Source organism: Megalobrama amblycephala, linkage group LG18, assembly GCF_018812025.1.
Source record: "Megalobrama amblycephala isolate DHTTF-2021 linkage group LG18, ASM1881202v1, whole genome shotgun sequence".
Taxonomy (NCBI): Eukaryota; Metazoa; Chordata; class Actinopteri; order Cypriniformes; family Xenocyprididae; genus Megalobrama; species Megalobrama amblycephala.
In genome coordinates, this window is record NC_063061.1 from 36,029,804 (window position 1) to 36,048,645 (window position 18,842).

Sequence of the window (18,842 nt, forward strand, 5' to 3'; positions counted from 1 at the left end):
ATTTAATTTTTTTAAAGTGGCATTAAAATATATATTTATTTTATATTTCTATTTTTAAATCATGAAACTTTATGTAAAAAAAAAAAAGACTGTCCCACATTTTCACCACCAAGACAGTGTATGTTTTATCCATTGGCTGAGACTGATTTTAACCACACTTCTACATTTTTGATCAGGAAATATTCCTGTGTCCCCCCCCTCTCATAGCCGCTCTTTCATAGTAGATGGGTACCGTCATTTTGAGTTAAATGTGTTCAAAATCTGAAAATCTGTGTGTAACTTTAAGGAACGTCACTACCAAACACCTTTTTTCTGCAATTAAGCAAACTTTTTTTGGGGTGTTATTCCATAAAATTTAGTTTTTGTGTGTAAAACTCTTCAGAACTGTGCTAGCTAACCATGTGCTGATTAGCATCTTTGACCTAGGCTCAAAAGTATCAAAAATTGTCACTACCGAAACTTCGCCACGTTTTGGTCGATCATTGTTTTGATACTGACAAAAGGGAACATATAATCGTTTATTGGGGGAAATAAACTAAATTTTAGTACAGTTATGCAAATCATTAGTGTTTTAGTAATTGAGTTAAAATTCTGTAATTGATGTGGTCGCTACCAACACATTACTGTCACTACCGAAAATGTGCAGTCACGACCGAAACATGGATGTTTTGTCAAAGATAAAGTATATTGAATTAACTAAGATGTTATTATAGTGTTTGGTTCAATGTATATTCAAACTAATGAATCCATAACATTGAAATCAGTATGATTAACTTTATGACTTTTACAAAGAAAGAATGGATACAAAATACAAGAAATCTCATAAATTAGGGCCCAAGCCACTCAGGCGCATGGCCCTTTTGTTTTTCTAAGGAGAATTATATTTTTTCCATCATCCGGGGCTTTTTGGGGGCCTTAACGTGTTCAAAAACTCTTGAAAATTGGCACACACATTGGAATCTGCGGCCATTAGGATGCCACAAAGGATGGGACCCGGGCGTGGCAGGGGGGCTCGACAGCGCCCCCTTGAATGGTGTCCGAAAACTTGGCCCATATATCAAACACGCTTGCATGTATTAGTATGAAACTCTGTACTCATATAAACCTCATCGGGCCGAACAACTTTCATGCTCTAAGTTAAACGCCAGCTCAACAGGAAGTCAGCTATTACAGATTGTTTGAAAAACACATGCTCTGGATTTTGATATATTCCTCCTAGGCAATTATTCCGATCGCCACCAAACTCAGTCAGAATGAAGTCAAGACATTGAGGATGTAAAATTGCCAGCGGATTTTTGATATCTCGAACGGTTTGGCCGTGGCAAAGCAATGAATTTCTGGCGAGAAAAGAGAAACAGGAAGTGTGTTATAACCTCTGCATACATTGATTGATTTTTATGAAACTTCAGCTGTGTGCTCATTGTAGGAAGCCGATCATATGGATGTGACTATTGTGAGTCAAAGTTATAGCGTCACTCTGTTAATTTTACCTGATTTGCTTCAAACTTCATCAGTGTAATGTCAATACAAAGCAGATGTAGACCTGTGACAGGATTTTTGATATTTTAAATATTGTTGCCATGGCAACACGTCAAACTTTAATAATATTCTTGAGTGTTTTTGAGGCTCTTAACATGCTTCAAATTGGATGAAACTCGACACACACATCAATATTGTCATACAGTAGACATGGGCAAAGCCTTAGAAACGGGCGGGGAGCAGGGGCTCTACAGCGCCACTTTTTGACAAAAGTGGGGGGGTTAGTTTTTCCTACAGTCACCAAACTCGGTACACATATTGTTCTCATTAAGCCGGACAACTTTCTAATGTACAGTCATTAGCTCTGACCAACAGGAAGTCAGATATTTTGGTTTGAATGTGGATTTTTTGAATAAACAGGCTCTGAATTTTAAACTACTACCTCTAGGGGGTTTATTCGATTCAGGCCAAAGGGATGTTGGATATCTCAAACCGTTTGGCTGTGGCGAGGCAACGAATTTATGGCGAGAAAAGGGAAACAAAGTGTTATAACTTCTGCATACATTAATTAATTTTGATGAATCTTTGGCTGTGTGTTCGTTGTACAAGGCTGATCACATAGATGTACTATTATGAGTCAAAGTTATAGCGCCACCAACTGGCAGCAAGAGGTGTGTCACTTTCAGCATGCTTTGAGATCACCCTCTTATTTTTATCCGATTTGCTTCAAACTTAATTCGAATAATATCAAAAGATGTAGACCTTGAATTGTGATATCTCAAATACAGTTGCCTTGGCAACGCATCAAACTTTAATATTCATTTTGGATGCTTTTGAGACTCTTAGCATGCTTCAAATTGTTTGAAACTCGACACACACGTCAGGATTGTTAGCCAGTAGACATGGGCAAAGCCTTAGAAACGGGCAGGGAGGAGGGGCTCTATAGCGCCACCTTATAGTACAGTAAATGTAGAGTGAATTTGTCATAGTCCTTTGATGTTTAACCGTTTTAACTGCCTATTGCCCGCTGTGCACAGTTGCCCTGAAGCCACCGACTTGGGCCCGCCATCGCTGCTCGCAGCTATATTTACACTTGAAATATTGTTAAAATTTTAATTATTGATATACCTGTAAAAACCTTTTTTTTTTTTAAATAGCAAAAAATATATTTACAAGGTAGATGTAAACTAAATCTTAATAGGTCAATGTAAGCCTTCTTATTAAATTATTTATTAATATATTTCGGTAGTGACAAATTTGGGGAGAGGAAAAATATTTCAAAACTTTCTGATAATACAAAATGAAAATTAACTGCACAATTACTAGAAATGTGTAGCTTGGATATTATACAATTTGTATACATACAAAAAAGTCACATTTTTTTCAAGACATTTCCAACCAATTCTGTAGAACGGCCCATACATAAAACTGCAAAAACAAACCAATAGGATGTTCAGTGTGGCTGTGTCCAGAGGATAGATGGTGTCCCATCTGCCCACAAACCGGATCATCAGGAGACAGTTTGTCTGGACATCCGACTGCTTCCGTCCAGTCTCTGCTCTCTCTCTTTGTCTCTGTCTGTCTGTCTTTCTCTCTCTCTCTCAGACTAGCATCTGTTTCTCTGTACCCCCTGTAGAGTTGACCTCTGACCCTTCCTTGAGCCTGAGTGTGTCTGTCTCCCTTTGAACATCTTATTTCCTCTTAAAAACCACTCTGTGATTCCTGCCCCCTCTGTGTCTCTCTCTACCCATATATTACAGGATATTTTTAAATAAATGTTGATCTTTATTTGATGGTCGCACCGAGATAATCATTCCGTACGAGAACGGGGAATGTTGGGAGAAGATTCATCCGTCTGTTTCTCTCATTGCTTATTTTCCTCTGGTTCTTCTTGCAGCTCCAGAGCACCGGCCGGTTGTTGGAGGAGCAGCTTCCCGAAATGATGACGGAGCTGCTGGCCGCCGTGCGGGATAAGATGCTGTGTCCGTCTGAGTCCCAGCTGACACGCTCGCTCCTGATGGAGGTCATCGAGCTCCACGCTCACCACTGGACCCCGCTGGAGGCGCTGACCACCGCCTACTACAACAGAACCATCCAGAAGCTCACCGCGTGACGCACGCGCAGCGCGAGGAACCGCCGGAGGCCCTGACCACTGCGCACCACTACACAAACATCCAGAAACTCGTCAAACTAACCACTAGAGGCCACGGACACACTACAACACACACAAGCATTCTGCGATAGGAAGATAGAATCGGCGTGGATGGATGAGGGTCAGAGGTCAGAGTGTAAAATATGCAGATTGGAATGAATATGTATATGTTCACTCTTCACATCTGCATATTCATGAGCTGACCCAGACGTACAGATGCAAAACCAGACAGTCATTAGACGCGCACGTGCAGACTGTCTGTCATTCTTTCTAGACAGTGTCAACAGGAAGAGAAATCAAAAGGAAAATCAATGAAGTTTAAAAAAAAAAAAAAAAAAAGGAAGCCTTTTTTTTTTTTTGCACCATCATTATTTTCATGACAGTTAAGCACATTTTCATAAATGCTTTATAATTTAATTAATGCATTTTTTTTTTTTTTGCATTAGAGTGATGGTAATTTTGAGAATAAGATCATTTCTATTATTTTTTTTATTTAATTTTCTATTTTTTATTTTATTTATTTATTTTTTTGTTGCATTGTCATCACAGTTAAGCACATTTCCCCCAAAATATTTATCATGATGATTAAATACTTTGCAATTTAATTAATACGTCATTATTTTTTGCATTAGAGTGATGATAATTTTATAATTATATCATGGTGCAGCAAAATCTTATTGTTCCTAATAATAGGCTTCATTTTATTAAGAAAAAAATAAAAATTTTAAAACATGAAGCCTTCTTAATTTTATTTATTTTTTATTATTATTATTTTTTCATTCATTATTTTCATGATAGTTGATTAACGGAAAAATTGCATAATGCGTAAAAACTTAACTGTCATGAATTTAACTAATAGATGATTATTTTTTAAGAATTCTTTTTTTTTTTTTTTTTTTTATTAAATATTTTTTGGGTGTGTGTCTGTTATTGTGGTTACAACTGTGCTTAATATTCATGAAAATAATGCCAGTGCACAAAGTCTTAATGGTCTTAAAAATAGGCTTCATTTTCTTTAAGCAAAATCAAAATCCTTATATTTCTTTCTTTTGATTTTGTTGTTAAATATCCCTGGACGCGTTCACGGGATGAATTGTGAACCCCAGAGGGTGTCTTTTCTTTGGCCTGGAGGCAGTGCTTCATCCATCCGTCCCATTTCGGCCCCCCGGGCGTCAGGAGCACGCCGTCGACCGACATGGGCGTCCAGCTGGGGTCACGCTGACTCCAAAGGAGCAAGGCTTGCTTTTGTCATAAACACACACACGCAGCAGATGGCTGCGGGAAGCCCGGGCACACTTGTGTATGTGTGTGTGTGAGGACACATTCAACATGAAGTGGTCAGGTTCCTCATGAAGATCGTTCAGATCTCTTGAGTTTCCTCTTCCTGTTCCGTCTCGGGCTGCGTCCCTGTTTATAATGTGTTATAGTGTCCTTAATATTATGCATTATTGTTATTATTATTATTATTATTATTACTTTCTTTTTCTCTTGGAGTCGCATTTTTTACAAACAACGTATAAATGTACGTGTAATAGGCTTTGTTTGTGAAATGCAAGCAGATCGCTAATCATTCAGAAAAAAACAAATGGTAACACTTCACTTAAAGCCTTTCTATAATGCATTATAAAGATATTTATAATGTGAATATATTATCATATGTTATAATATAATATATTTCTTCATAAATAATTGTAACCAAAGTTAAAATGCATTATAATTAGGGCTGTCAAATGATTAATCACGATTAATCGCATCCAAAATAAAAGTTTTCTCTTAACGTAATATACGTATATGTACTGTGTATATTTATTATGTATATAAAAATTGATATACATACATGTGTATACATTTAATAAATATGCACGTGTGCGTGTGTGTGCGTGTAATAAAAATACACCATACACATATACTTTAAGACAAACGTTTATTTTGGATGCGATTAATCGTTTGACAGCACTCAAATATCTGCAGATTCCTCGTTACATCTAATATTGGTTGTTTGTCATGTTTTAATGCATTAATGCTTTCTAAAGGTGTAACAAGGTATAGATATGTATTATAACTGAAGTACAATTATTCATGAGACCATAATAATGCATTAAAAACACTTTTATAATGCATTATATTAGTGCTGTCAAATCGATTAATCGCATCTAACATAAAAGTATGTAAGTGTGCATATATATAAAATGCACACACACAAAATGTTGTTAGATGCATTAATCGATTTGACAGCACTACAGGCTTTAAGTAAAGTGTTTCCAAACAAATGTTGCGTCGCGTTTGTAAGGACGTTTTCTGAACGATTCATCTACTCGTTTTTCACGAACGCGGTTTTTGTTTTTAGAAGTAGATCTGTTGCACAGGATTACTTTCGTTTTGCACTGTTTTAAGGCAATTGCTTTAAAAAAAAAAACATTAAGAAAAAGATAAACGTGTATGTAAAAAGTGGTTGTGGAGGATTTCGAATGTTAGTCAAACACTTTTTGCTAGAACGAAACGTAGGTTTTGGGAGAAAATAGTGGCCTTCGAAACCCCTGCGAGTTTTACGACTAATCTTTAGTTGGTGAGCTGCTGATAGAAAGGCCTGTGCAGCGAAGAGGATTTTTATTATTGCCCTGCAACGTTCAGCTTCCTAAATAGACAATGTGAGATGTTGAAAAACCTAAAAAATCAAGCATGAGTCGAAATGAAATTTAAGCAACAATGGCTATCAAGTATATAGGCCGTTTTGCCGTGGTCGTTTTTTGCAAGTCGTTCTATTTAAAACTATTTACTTTTAACAAATTTGTTTGCCGAGGATGGTGGTCAAATCTTTTAACGGTATATCTAGCTATTACGTGTCAATTTCTCTGGCTTTGACGACTGTGTGCATTGATATTGATTTAACACAAGCCAGTCATCTAGTTATGAATAAGCTACATGTAATCTTGTAAACGGCATATGAAAATGAATTTTAGACGACGAGGGGAAGCATAGGAAGTGTTTTTGAACTATTTTCCGTGAATAGTCGGTGGCCTCCTGCGTTATTTAGGGGAGGAAACACACGCAGAACCTCATGGTTTGCCGGCAGGTTTGGGGTTTGTGTATTTTCTGTCTTGCATCAAGAATCCAAATGAAAAGACAAACACACACGTGAGGGTTGAATCTCATGAAGACGAGTCTGGCTCATATTTTGCATGAAGAAAGTTAAGGTTTTCTTCATGCAAAATACTGTATGATTTAGTCTGATTTTGTTTTTCCTGTGGCATATCTTGTCAGAGTTTGTGAGATTCTCCCTCATAGAGTGATTTTATGGACATACATGCATGTAGTGCTCATGAAAGCATCTCTGCGAGTGTGTGTTTGTCTTTCAAACATGATTTCATTTGTTGTTTTTTTTGTATTTAGAGTTTCTTTTGATTTGCTCCTAGTTGCACCTCTCAGCAGTCGTGCATTGTCAGGGTTTGCGTTAGGCTCCGCCCCATTCAAGCAGCAGGCATCATGTGACCTTTGACTTCTTCAGTGTTGCGACCCACCAGACTATTGAATGCAGATCATCTTCATTTGCATCTTATTGACATGCAAAGCAGATGTGGCAACCTTGTCAGCTGACCAAACTGTAGATCTGGGCTCACTCAAAGATGTCATCGATTGTTTTCTTTTTATGCAACTGAAAATAAACTGAGAAGGGGTGTAAAATAGAGTGTTTGTCCTTCTTTTTTTTTTAAAGTCATTATGCAAAATTATGTGTGCGGCCCATTTGATTTATCCATTTAATTCAGTACTACTGTATATTTGTATTTATTCATATTTTGAATTAGAGCACTGACCGTTTCTATTGCAACCGGAGCTTCAATGACTTCACCAACTGGTGATTGGCTTTTTTATTTAGAAGGCAGGACTTATTCTGCCTATAAGTCAACAACTCTTCCTCTTCTCTAAAGCAGCCTCACCCCCTTTGTTGCGTGTTCTCAGGGGCGGGGTTTATGTAAATTTTAGGGTTTGTGATGTCACTAAGCCAGGAAGAAGCTCCTTGTAGTCTCTACCAGCCTTTGTTGTAATCCTTAAAAAGTGATTTACTTTGCAGATGTTGTTTATGATCAAACAGCAACATTATACACTAACTAAAGTTAAAAAAGTCAAATCATAATCAACCACCCCTTTAATTATTGCAAATATTATAAAAAGTATAAAAAGAATACACATTTACAAGAATGTTCTTTTTATGTTGCACTTGTAATGTTTTGAGAATGTTGCGGCCTTAAGATGCCTTGGCACCAAAGATGCATCCTAGTTCACTTACGTGTGCACTATTCTATGCTGTTTTGTAGTATGTTTAGTATGTAGTGTGTTCACAATGAAAATTACAAAAAGAAGAATTGCACTTTAAATACCCGGATGATACGCTTAATTAACTGAAAAAAAGGCTTCATTCAAAATCGCATACTTCCCTACTATATAGTAGGCGAAAACAGTTGGTGCGTCCTAATTCGTGTACTTATTACGGAAGAGGATTAGGGCCAAGCAATAATAAAAAAAATAAAACCATCTCGAGATTAAACTCGTTAAATTTTGAGAAAAAAGTCTGAATAAAATGTTGAGAATAAACTCGTTAAATTACGAGAAAAAACTCGTTAAATTTCGAGAAAAAGGTTGAGATAAAATGTTGAGAATAAAGTCATTAAATTACGAGAAAAAAGTTGTTAAATTACAAGAACAAATTCGTTAAATTATAAGAAAAATGTCGTTAAATTTTGAGAAAAAAGTCAAGATAAAATGTTGAGAATAATGTCATTAAATTACGAGAAAAAAGTTGTTAAATTACGAGAACAAATTCGTTAAATTGTAAGAAAAATTTCGTTAAATTTTGAGGAAAAAAGTCAAGATAAAATGTTGAGAATTAAGTCATTAAATTACGAGAAAAAAGTCGTTAAATTACGAGAACAAATTCGTTAAATTATGAGAAAAATGTCGTTACATTTAGAGAAAAAAGTCTAAATAAAATGTTGAGAATAAACTCATTAAATTATGAGAAAAAAGTCGTTAAATTACGAGAACAAATTCGTTAAATTTTAAGAAAAATGTCGTTAAATTTTGAGAAAAAAGTCAAGATAAAATGTTGAGAATAATGTCATTAAATTACGAGAAAAAAGTTGTTAAATTACGAGAACAAATTCGTTAAATTGTAAGAAAAATGTCGTTAAATTTTGAGAAAAAAGTCAAGATAAAATGTTGAGAATAAAGTCATTAAATTACGAGAAAAAAGTTGTTAAATTACAAGAACAAATTCGTTAAATTATGAGAAAAATGTCGTTACATTTAGAGAAAAAAGTCGAAATAAAATGTTGAGAATAAACTCATTAAATTATGAGAAAAAAGTTGTTAAATTACGAGAACAAATTCGTTAAATTAAACATTTTATTTCAACTTTTTTCTCGAACTTTAATCTCGAGATGGTTTTATTTTTTTATTATTGCTTGGCCCTAATCCTCTTCCGTAACTTATGCACTATTCTATGATGTTTTTAAGTATAAATAGTGATTCCAAAAAGAAAATTCCAAAAAGAAAAACTACACTTTAAATACCCGGATGATGCACTAAATTAACGGAAAAAAGTGTGGAATGTTGGACACTTCATGCATTTAACTGTCGCAGCTTTAGTTACGTAGTGGAGGGGGAGGGGCATCAGACTCCTATGTTAAATGACAAAGTAACATTATAAAATTCACACACTACACGGATGAGTACATAGTGCATAGGTATAAGTGCATAGTGTATAGTGGGTCATTTGGGATGCAACCTTAAAAAATATCCTTAAAAGAGTAGGCAAAAATTCCCTGGATGACTACCGGCGAGATTCTGAAGTGTGCATACGATGGACACTTTACTATTCCCATGAGGCCACGGGAGAAGATTTGTGAATGGCAATGAAACTGATGCTTTATTGGTCACATGATAATGACAACATGGCGAATGTAGTACCCCCAGATTGCATTCATACTATATAGAATGTACATTTAGCGGTCATGAAGTAATTATTCAAAATAGGTACCTACATGAGAGTATGCGATTTCAGACGCAGCCACTGTGTGGAATGTTGGAAACTTTAACTGTTGCAGATTTAATTACACAGAGGAGGGAGAGGGGCAATGTTGAATGATAAAATAACCTTATAAATTTCATACACTACACAGTTCAGTACACAGTGCATAGTGTGTCATTTAGGACGCAACTTCAAATTATCTGTATTGCCAAGAATTGTGGGTAATATAACATCTAAAAACATGAATGCACACTTTAATAATCAGCTAGGAATAGTACACTATCCAGACTCTTCTTGCACACTATTTGCATCGCATATCATTTAGTATGGATAGGGAGGCAGCGTGCCCCTCCTGCGCATGCATGTCAACACCTCTAGACGTGACTGTGAACATTACTTCATGAAATTACTAATAAAAATGACTAAAATTAAAGTCAAAAATATAAAAATAGAAGTTATCAGAAGCATATCCTGACTGGAAAATGCTCAGCAGCCATTTTGTTTTCTTCTGCACCCCCTCTTCTACATCATCATCTCCATAACACCCCCTGCTCTGTTTGTGTGATTAATTGCCATGTCCGGGGTGAGTGTGCTGCCCGATTGTTTCTATTGTTTAGAGATGACAAAGGAGCATTTGGCTCTACTCACACACACACACACACGCACACGCACACACAGCTGGGCGCTTGCTGCAGCTGCCACATGGATTCAAACGCAGCAATCTGACAGCTGTGCAGGACGCCAGACATCAGCTACCTGCAGAGAGAAAGTGTGTGTGTGAGTGACAGTCAAACTCCATTGTTTGCATGTGGAGATGCCTGGCAGTGCATGACTCCAGGTTCTTAAAGGGACAGTTCAACTCCAATTTGGACTCCCTTCAAACAAGTGTCATTTCATCACATCTCTTAAAGGATTAGTTCATTTCAGAATTCAAATTTCCTGATAATTTACTCATCCTCATGTCATCCAAGATGTTTATGTCTTTCTTTCTTCAGTCGAAAAGAAATTCCAGGATTTTTCTCCATATAGTGGACTTCATCAGTTACCAAAGGTCCAAATGTCAGTTTCATTGCAGCTTCAAAGAGCTCTACATGATCCCAGACGAGGAATAAGGGTCTGATCTAGAGAAACCATCGGTCATTTTCACACTTTTGCATGTTTTTGTTCTGCAACTCTATTAGTGTCCACATTGTTCTGTTCTAGTTTTGTCATCTGCCTCTTTAAATGCTCGAGCTCTTTAAAGCAGGATGGATTCATTGAAGTCCATTGATTCCAATGATATCGTTTCTCTGTGCTGTTATCGTTATAGCTGTGGTGTGAACGATTTTTAGAACTGTATCTTTATCATTACGGTTATCGTCCTTGGTGTGAACGGGCCTTTACACTCTTTAATGGGGTTCTTTATAGAACCCTATAGGATTCTTAACTCAAATTTAAAGAACACTTGATGCCAAAAAGGTATAAGGAGAAACGTCCAAATGTGATTGCATAATACTTTCATTTTTAAGAGCTTATTTCAGATCTTATCTAGTGATAAAGTATGTTTTTGAGCTGTTTAATTCATAAAATATAATTAAAATTAAACCAAAATGAACTAATTAAAACTAAATTCATAAAAAGGTCCTATGATAGGAACACCTAAAAGGTTCTATATGCACTCTTAAAATAAGTCTTCTGAAAGGGGGCTTTAACAGCGATGCCATAGAAGAACCACTTTTTTTTTCTTAGTGTGAAGAACTTTTTAATAGTTTAAATAACCTTTTCCCACTATAAAGAATCTTTTGTGCGACGGAAAGATTCCATGGATGTTCATAGAATCAAAAAGAACCTTTATTTTTAAGAGTGTGAAGCACCTGACGGAACCTTTTCTTATGTTGTTAGATTTTTCTCCGCAAGTGTCATATTTAATCTCAAGCTGTTTAAAATGAAGCCACCACAGTGCTAGCATTTGTGAGTGATGATGCCCGAAGGGTGTTGCAATACAGATGCAAAGGTGTTCTGAATGTTTTTATTGTGTTGCAATTGCTCAAATGTTTTGAATGCATCACTGTGTGGTTTCTAGGTGTTTTCTTCCGCTCTGGTGTGAATAGAGGCTCAAATCTGTAGATAAGGCTTGAATCCTTCAGTGTGCATCTGTGGGATTTTTTCACCTGTTTTCTGGTCCGGCAGTCTAAGAACGTGCATCTGATGATCAGCACACCTCACACAACACACACGATCTGAGAATCTCTGGAGCACAAACTCCGCTTTAATACTCAGTGTTCAAATATGCAACTCAAATCTGTTCTGTTTGTCATTTATATTTCTTTCTTTCTCTCCCTCTCTCTCTCTGGAGGAACTGTACAACCATCGGCCCACATCCTGCCCCTGCCAGCGAGGAAATGATGTCATGACCTGTTCACTTCCTGAATGAACTGTTTAATGGTTCTGTTTTTCTGCCACATAACGTATTGCTGTTGGAGCCTGGAATTCTCTCTCTCGCCCTTGTTCAATCCCTCTCTCTCTTCTGCTCCATTTTTCCCACTTTCATCTTGTCTTTTGAGCCCCCCCGCCCCTCGTCTCCGCTATGGCTTCTTGTTGAAAACCCAAACCTCTCTTCATTTCCAGCCAAGCCTGATCCGCTTCCAAATCCTCCCTGGCCTGCCTGCCAACAGCAACAGCCCGGCCGCTCGGAGCGCAGAGGAGGCGGTGGAGCGATTTTCACCAGGGAGGAACTCAAAGAGGGGTTTTTCTTCAGCCTGCAGAGGGAAGACTCGCATAAGAGCGTTTGCTATATGGGTTAATCTGAGCGGATAGAGAGACAGAGAGAAAAATGTTTGTAGTTCACCCAAAACATCATTTACTCTCCCTCATGTTCTTCCAAATCTGACTTTCTGTTTTTCATAGAATACAAAAGATGTTCATTTTCCATTCAATGAAAGCGTGTAGTGATCTGTAAAAGCTTCAAAAAGAACTAAAAACACCACAAAAGTCTTCTGTATGACATGTGTGCTTTACTGCAAGTCTTCTGATCTATCTATCTATCTATCTATCTATCTATCTATCTATCTATCTATCTATCTATCTATCTAACAATCATGTCTATCATCTATCTATCTATCTATCTATCTATCTATCTATCTATCTATCATTGTTTATCATCTATCCATCCATCCATCCATCATGTCTATCTATCTGTCTATCTATCTATCTAACCATCATGTCTATCATCCATCCATCATGTCTATCTGTCCGTCCGTCATCTATCTATCTATCTATCTATCTATCTATCTATCTATCTATCTATCTATCATATCTATCATCTATCTATCTATCTATCTAACATCATGTCTATCATCTATCTATCTATCTATCTATCTATCTAACCATCATGTCTATCATCTATCTATCTATCTATCTATCTATCTATCTATCTATCATGTCTATCATCTATCTATCTATCTATCTATCTATCTATCTATCTATCTATCATTGTCTATCATCAACCCATCCATCCATCCATCATGTCTATCTATCTATCTATCTATCTATCTATCTATCTATCTATCTATCTATCTATCTATCTATCTATCTATCTATCTATCTATCTATCATGTCTATCATCTATCTATCTATCTCATCATGTCTATCATCTATCTATCTATCTATCTATTTATCATGTCTATCCATCATATCTATCGATCTATCTATCCATCTATCTATCTATCATTGTCTATCATCAACCCATCCATCGTCTATCTATCTATCTATCATGTCTATCATCTATCTATCTCATCATGTCTATCACCTATCTATTTATCTATCTATCTATCCATCATATCTATCGATCTATCCATCTATCTATCTATCATTGTCTATCATCTATCTATCTATCTATCTATCATGTCTATCCATCATATCTATCTATCTATCTATCTATCTATCTATCTATCTATCTATCTATCTATCTATCTATCTATCTATCTATCTAATCTATCATTGTCCATCCATCCATCCATCCATCATGTCTGTCTATCTATCTATCTATCTATCTATCTATCTATCTATCTATCTATCTGTCTATCTATCATGTCTATCATCCATCCATCCATCATGTCTGTCTATCCATCATGTATGTCTGTCTATCTATCTATCTATCTATCTATCTATCTATCTATCTATCTATCTATCTATCTATCTATCTATCTATCTATCTATATATCATCCGTCCGTCCGTCCATCCATCTTCCTATCTATCTCTGTCTGTTTTTCTCTGCAAGAGAATGTGTTTGTCTCTTCAGTTTTGTGTTTGTTACACACACTCTTACTCCACAGTGTGTGTCTGCGTGTGGTTTAGGTGTCAGCTCATGAGCAGCAGGCAGTAGCACCTGATGTCTTTGTTGCTAAGCTCCTGCTCCTGTCTAGCAACCATCACCGCGGAAACTATCCTGGGAGTGTGCCCCTGTTGCTAGGAAACATGAACTATGGTGACAGGCTGACAGTTTGACCCCTGCTTTGCTCTACAGTGACAGAAGCAGCGTGTCGTTCTCTTCTGGAAACACAGCTCTGAGGCACAGCTCTCTCACTTCAACTTGAGGTACGTTTTGTTGTTGTTGTAAGTTTAATTACAATGTGGATGAATGAACATTTAAAATTCTTGTCTCAAACAGTAGAGCATGGCACTGGCAATGCCAAGGTTATGGATCTGTCTGTCTGTTTCTATCTATCTATCTATCTATCTATCTATCTATCTATCTATCTATCTATCTATCTATCTATCTAACAATCATGTCTATCATCTATCTATCTATCTATCTATCTATCTATCTATCTATCTATCAATCATGTCTATCATCTATCTATCTATCTATCTATCTAACAATCATGTCTATCATCTATCTATCTATCTATCTATCTATCTTTCTATCTATCATTGTTTATCATCTATCCATCCATCCATCATGTCTATCTGTCCGTCCGTCATCTATCTATCTATCTATCTATCTATCTATCTATCTATCTATCTATCTATCTATCTATCTATCATCTATCTATCTATCTATCTATCTATCTATCTATCTAACCATCATGTCTATCATCTATCTATCTATCTATCTATCTATCTATCTATCATTGTCTATCATCAACCCATCCATCCATCCATCATGTCTATCTATCTATCTATCTATCTATCTATCTATCATGTCTATCATCTATCTATCTATCTCATCATGTCTATCATCTATCTATCTATCTATCTATCTATCTATCTATTTATCATGTCTATCCATCATATCTATCGATCTATCTATCCATCTATCTATCTATCATTGTCTATCATCAACCCATCCATCCATCCATCGTCTATCTATCTATCTATCTATCTATCTATCTATCTATCTATCTATCTATCTATCTATCCATCATATCTATCGATCTATCCATCTATCTATCTATCATTGTCTATCATCTATCTATCTATCTATCTATCTATCTATCTATCTATCTATCATGTCTATCCATCATATCTATCTATCTATCTATCTATCTAATCTATCATTGTCCATCCATCCATCCATCATGTCTATCTATCTATCTATCTATCTATCTATCTATCTATCTATCTATCTATCTATCTATCTATCATGTCTATCATCCATCCATCCATCATGTCTGTCTATCCATCATGTATGTCTGTCTATCTATCTATCTATCTATCTATATATCATCCGTCCGTCCGTCCGTCCGTCCATCCATCTTCCTATCTATCTCTGTCTGTTTTTCTCTGCAAGAGAATGTGTTTGTCTCTTCAGTTTTGTGTTTGTTACACACACTCTTACTCCACAGTGTGTGTCTGCGTGTGGTTTAGGTGTCAGCTCATGAGCAGCAGGCAGTAGCACCTGATGTCTTTGTTGCTAAGCTCCTGCTCCTGTCTAGCAACCATCACCGCGGAAACTATCCTGGGAGTGTGCCCCTGTTGCTAGGAAACATGAACTATGGTGACAGGCTGACAGTTTGACCCCTGCTTTGCTCTACAGTGACAGAAGCAGCGTGTCGTTCTCTTCTGGAAACACAGCTCTGAGGCACAGCTCTCTCACTTCAACTTGAGGTACGTTTTGTTGTTGTTGTAAGTTTAATTACAATGTGGATGAATGAACATTTAAAATTCTTGTCTCAAACAGTAGAGCATGGCACTGGCAATGCCAAGGTTATGGATCTGTCTGTCTGTTTCTATCTATCTATCTATCTATCTATCTATCTATCTATCTATCTATCTATCTATCTGCAATGCAAGTCACTTTGAATAAATGCATGTGCCACATGCATAAATGCAAAAATGTATGAGAAATATGATTTTTGGTCATTGACAGTATGCCACAGATGCAGTGCATAAAAAATGAAGTTGAAAGTAATCCAGTATATTTCTTTAAGTTCTCTGTTGGCTGACCCGAGCTCTCATTTGCACACGCTCGCTGGCAGCCGCGTCCCTTCGGCCGAGCTCGCAAGTTTTCATGCCGGTCAGGAGGTTCTCAAAACATCTCCAGCTACACACACATACATAAAGGTCATTGATTTGCGAGGTGGCATATGTCTCGATGAGTGAACGTGTGTGTTTGCATGTGTGTGTGTGTGCATGTTTAAAGCAGTTCCACATGAAAGTTTGAACCCAACACCGCAGTCACATGATCAGTTCTACAACGAACCCCCTTGTTCGAGAGCAGGTTTGATTTGGCCGGCTGTCAGTTATTACACACACAGGTGTGTGTTTGTGTGAACGGCAGGATTATTTGCCTCCGCCGTCACTGTGGTTTCTGTCCGAGTTTTCAGCCTTTGATGGGGGATTTTATCAGGATTTTGAGCAAAATAAGTGACATTATTAGCTTACAAATCTTAAGCGGAGATCTGCTACAAGGTGACATTAATTAGAGATGTTTGCTAAGTTGAGAACAAATATTACTGTTGCTCATATTTCGTCTTATTGATTAATCTCTAACGTTCAGTGTGTGCGTCGTCCTGCAGGATTTGAGCAGATGTGAGCTGTTACCTCAAGTGATCAGATGCACGATTTTACCAGCTGGACCTTAAAACAATCCTGTTTTCCCTTTTAATTAAGTTTGTTTTTCTGACCCACTGTATGAATAGATGCTACATTTGAATTTGAAGTTTGTGTAGTATGAATGAAATTCAGACGTACTACATCCACCATGTTGTTACTGTCATGTGACCTACAATCGTCAGTTGCTTCACTTCACTGCCATTCATAAATTCTCATGGGATAGTAATGCGTCTATCAAATGCACACTTCAGAATCTCGACAAAAGTAGTGGGCCATCCGGGGACTTTTCGCATGCTGTTTTTCGAATACACTATGTGTTCTGACATACTACTCTGTTTTTCGCGTTCTACATAGTAGGGAAGTATTCGATTTCAGACACAGCGATGGTGATCGGGACACATCCATTGGTGTAAATGTATGAATAAATGTAATTAGTTACTGTACTTTAGCATCTTTTTGGCTACTTTGTAGTTGTACTGAGATATTAGCAACTTTTACTCTCTACTTGACTACATTTTTGAACAAGTAAATTTACTTTTTACTCCAATACATTTGTGATGAGTAATGCAATTACACATTACATTTTGCATGGCACCTAACTTTTTCTGCAGCAGTTTATTTCTGCTATAAAGAAGTGATATTGCCATCTAAGGGCATTGAAGGTTTCAGTTTTATTTTGATCTTACAAATCAATTGTTTCTGGCATGTCTCTTAGGTGTCGAGGACTAGTGCATCGCTGAGCCTACATTCAGCATGAGTAAAATACTTAAGTACTGTTAAAATCAGATACTCTAAGACTTACTCAAGTCATATTATAATTGGTGACTTGTAATGGAGTAATTTTCGCTGTAAGCTATCTGTACTTTTACTCAAGTATGGTTTTTAGGTACTCTTTCCACTTCTGGACACATCTAACTCGGATGGTGCCGCTGATAACTCACAGTTTTTCTTCTTTCTTTTTTTTTACTGCAGAATCAGACATTGCTTCATCCGAGGTTTTCACACCTCTGATGTTGCTCACTAACAGACTGTTAAAATATGTTCGTGTCTGTCTCGCACATTCGTCAGGAGACAAAAAGAGACACCCGCAGAGAGAGACTGTGAAGATTCCAAAAGAGCTGCAGGGATGACGTATTTTTGTAGGCCGAAACCCGCAAGCGAGTTTGCAATTAGGCTCTTCTGGTTCCATCGTCCCGAAGTCAGTGGGTTTTTTGAATGGGATTTTGGTTAAAAGCCTAAAAAATGAGGTCTGTGGTGATATATCAATATATTTTCACGTTTTATTCTACGACATAAAACACACCAGTAATACGCCACTCGTGATTATTTAAAGCTTTTACGTGTCTTGAAAAAGATGGTTGCTTATGAGTGGCTAAAATGGAAATACCGAGGTTGTGGGGGACATTAACTCTTGCTAGCATGCTAGCATTTTTTAAACTTTCATGGCCCATAGAATATTTTGTTGTATTAATATATGAACGTGCAATATATTAAAAGAAAGAATAGAGCCTCTGCTTTTAAACAGAAGACCGTTTTGTTCTAGCTTCATTCTTTTTTCATCAACATTTACTTTTTCTTCATAAGCAATGCTTTTATCAATTGTTTCTGCTCTTTTTTCGCCTGTGTTTTAATCCAATACTCTTTCAGAAAATGCATAATAGCGCCCCCTACCGTATAACTGTAAAACATGGAAAGCCAGAAAAAGCCAGTTAACTCTCTGAGGTCTGAAAACGCGCTGGCGCGTTTTGCAGGATTTTTTTCACATTGCAGCAAAACAGACTTAAAATACTCCGTCATTTCTTGTCATAGAGACATAAGTAATATATCAATTGAAACTATAGAATATCTTCTTTTATTTGTGTACACTCAGAGTAAAAACACAATGTTGTGCTTTTTGTAAAATAAAGAAAACTAACATGATGCGTGATCTCTCCTCTCCCTCTGAACGAAGTCCAATCTGATAGTTCTCAGAAAATGAACTGTAACTTATGAATACTAATGACAAAAAAAATTACACTTACGTCTAAAGAAACGTTGAAATGTCAGGTTTTAAATCATGCAAGTCAAATCGAAAACAAACATTCTGTGTTTATGTAATCTGTATGAAAAGAGAGCCATGTCAGAAGTCTGTGATTCAGCTCATTATCCGC

General features: G+C 36.7%; 1 protein-coding gene and 1 long non-coding RNA gene across 3 annotated transcripts in view; one reads left to right on the plus strand and one right to left on the minus strand.

The window, feature by feature from the left end:
* ctif (CBP80/20-dependent translation initiation factor) overlaps positions 1-7,312 on the plus strand; it is a 90,307-nt gene extending 82,995 nt beyond the window's left edge. For both annotated transcript variants that reach the window (XM_048165284.1, XM_048165285.1), the window contains one exon: positions 3,377-7,312. In XM_048165284.1, coding sequence (XP_048021241.1) covers positions 3,377-3,592 — 216 coding nt within the window. In that variant the 3' untranslated portion in view covers positions 3,593-7,312. The remainder of the gene's footprint in view (positions 1-3,376) is intronic.
* Positions 7,313-9,269: 1,957 nt separating this feature from the next.
* Positions 9,270-18,842, minus strand: part of LOC125252829 — a 31,313-nt gene continuing 21,740 nt past the window's right edge. The window contains exon 3 of the long non-coding RNA XR_007181290.1: positions 9,270-10,412. This is a non-coding gene — a long non-coding RNA (uncharacterized LOC125252829). The remainder of the gene's footprint in view (positions 10,413-18,842) is intronic.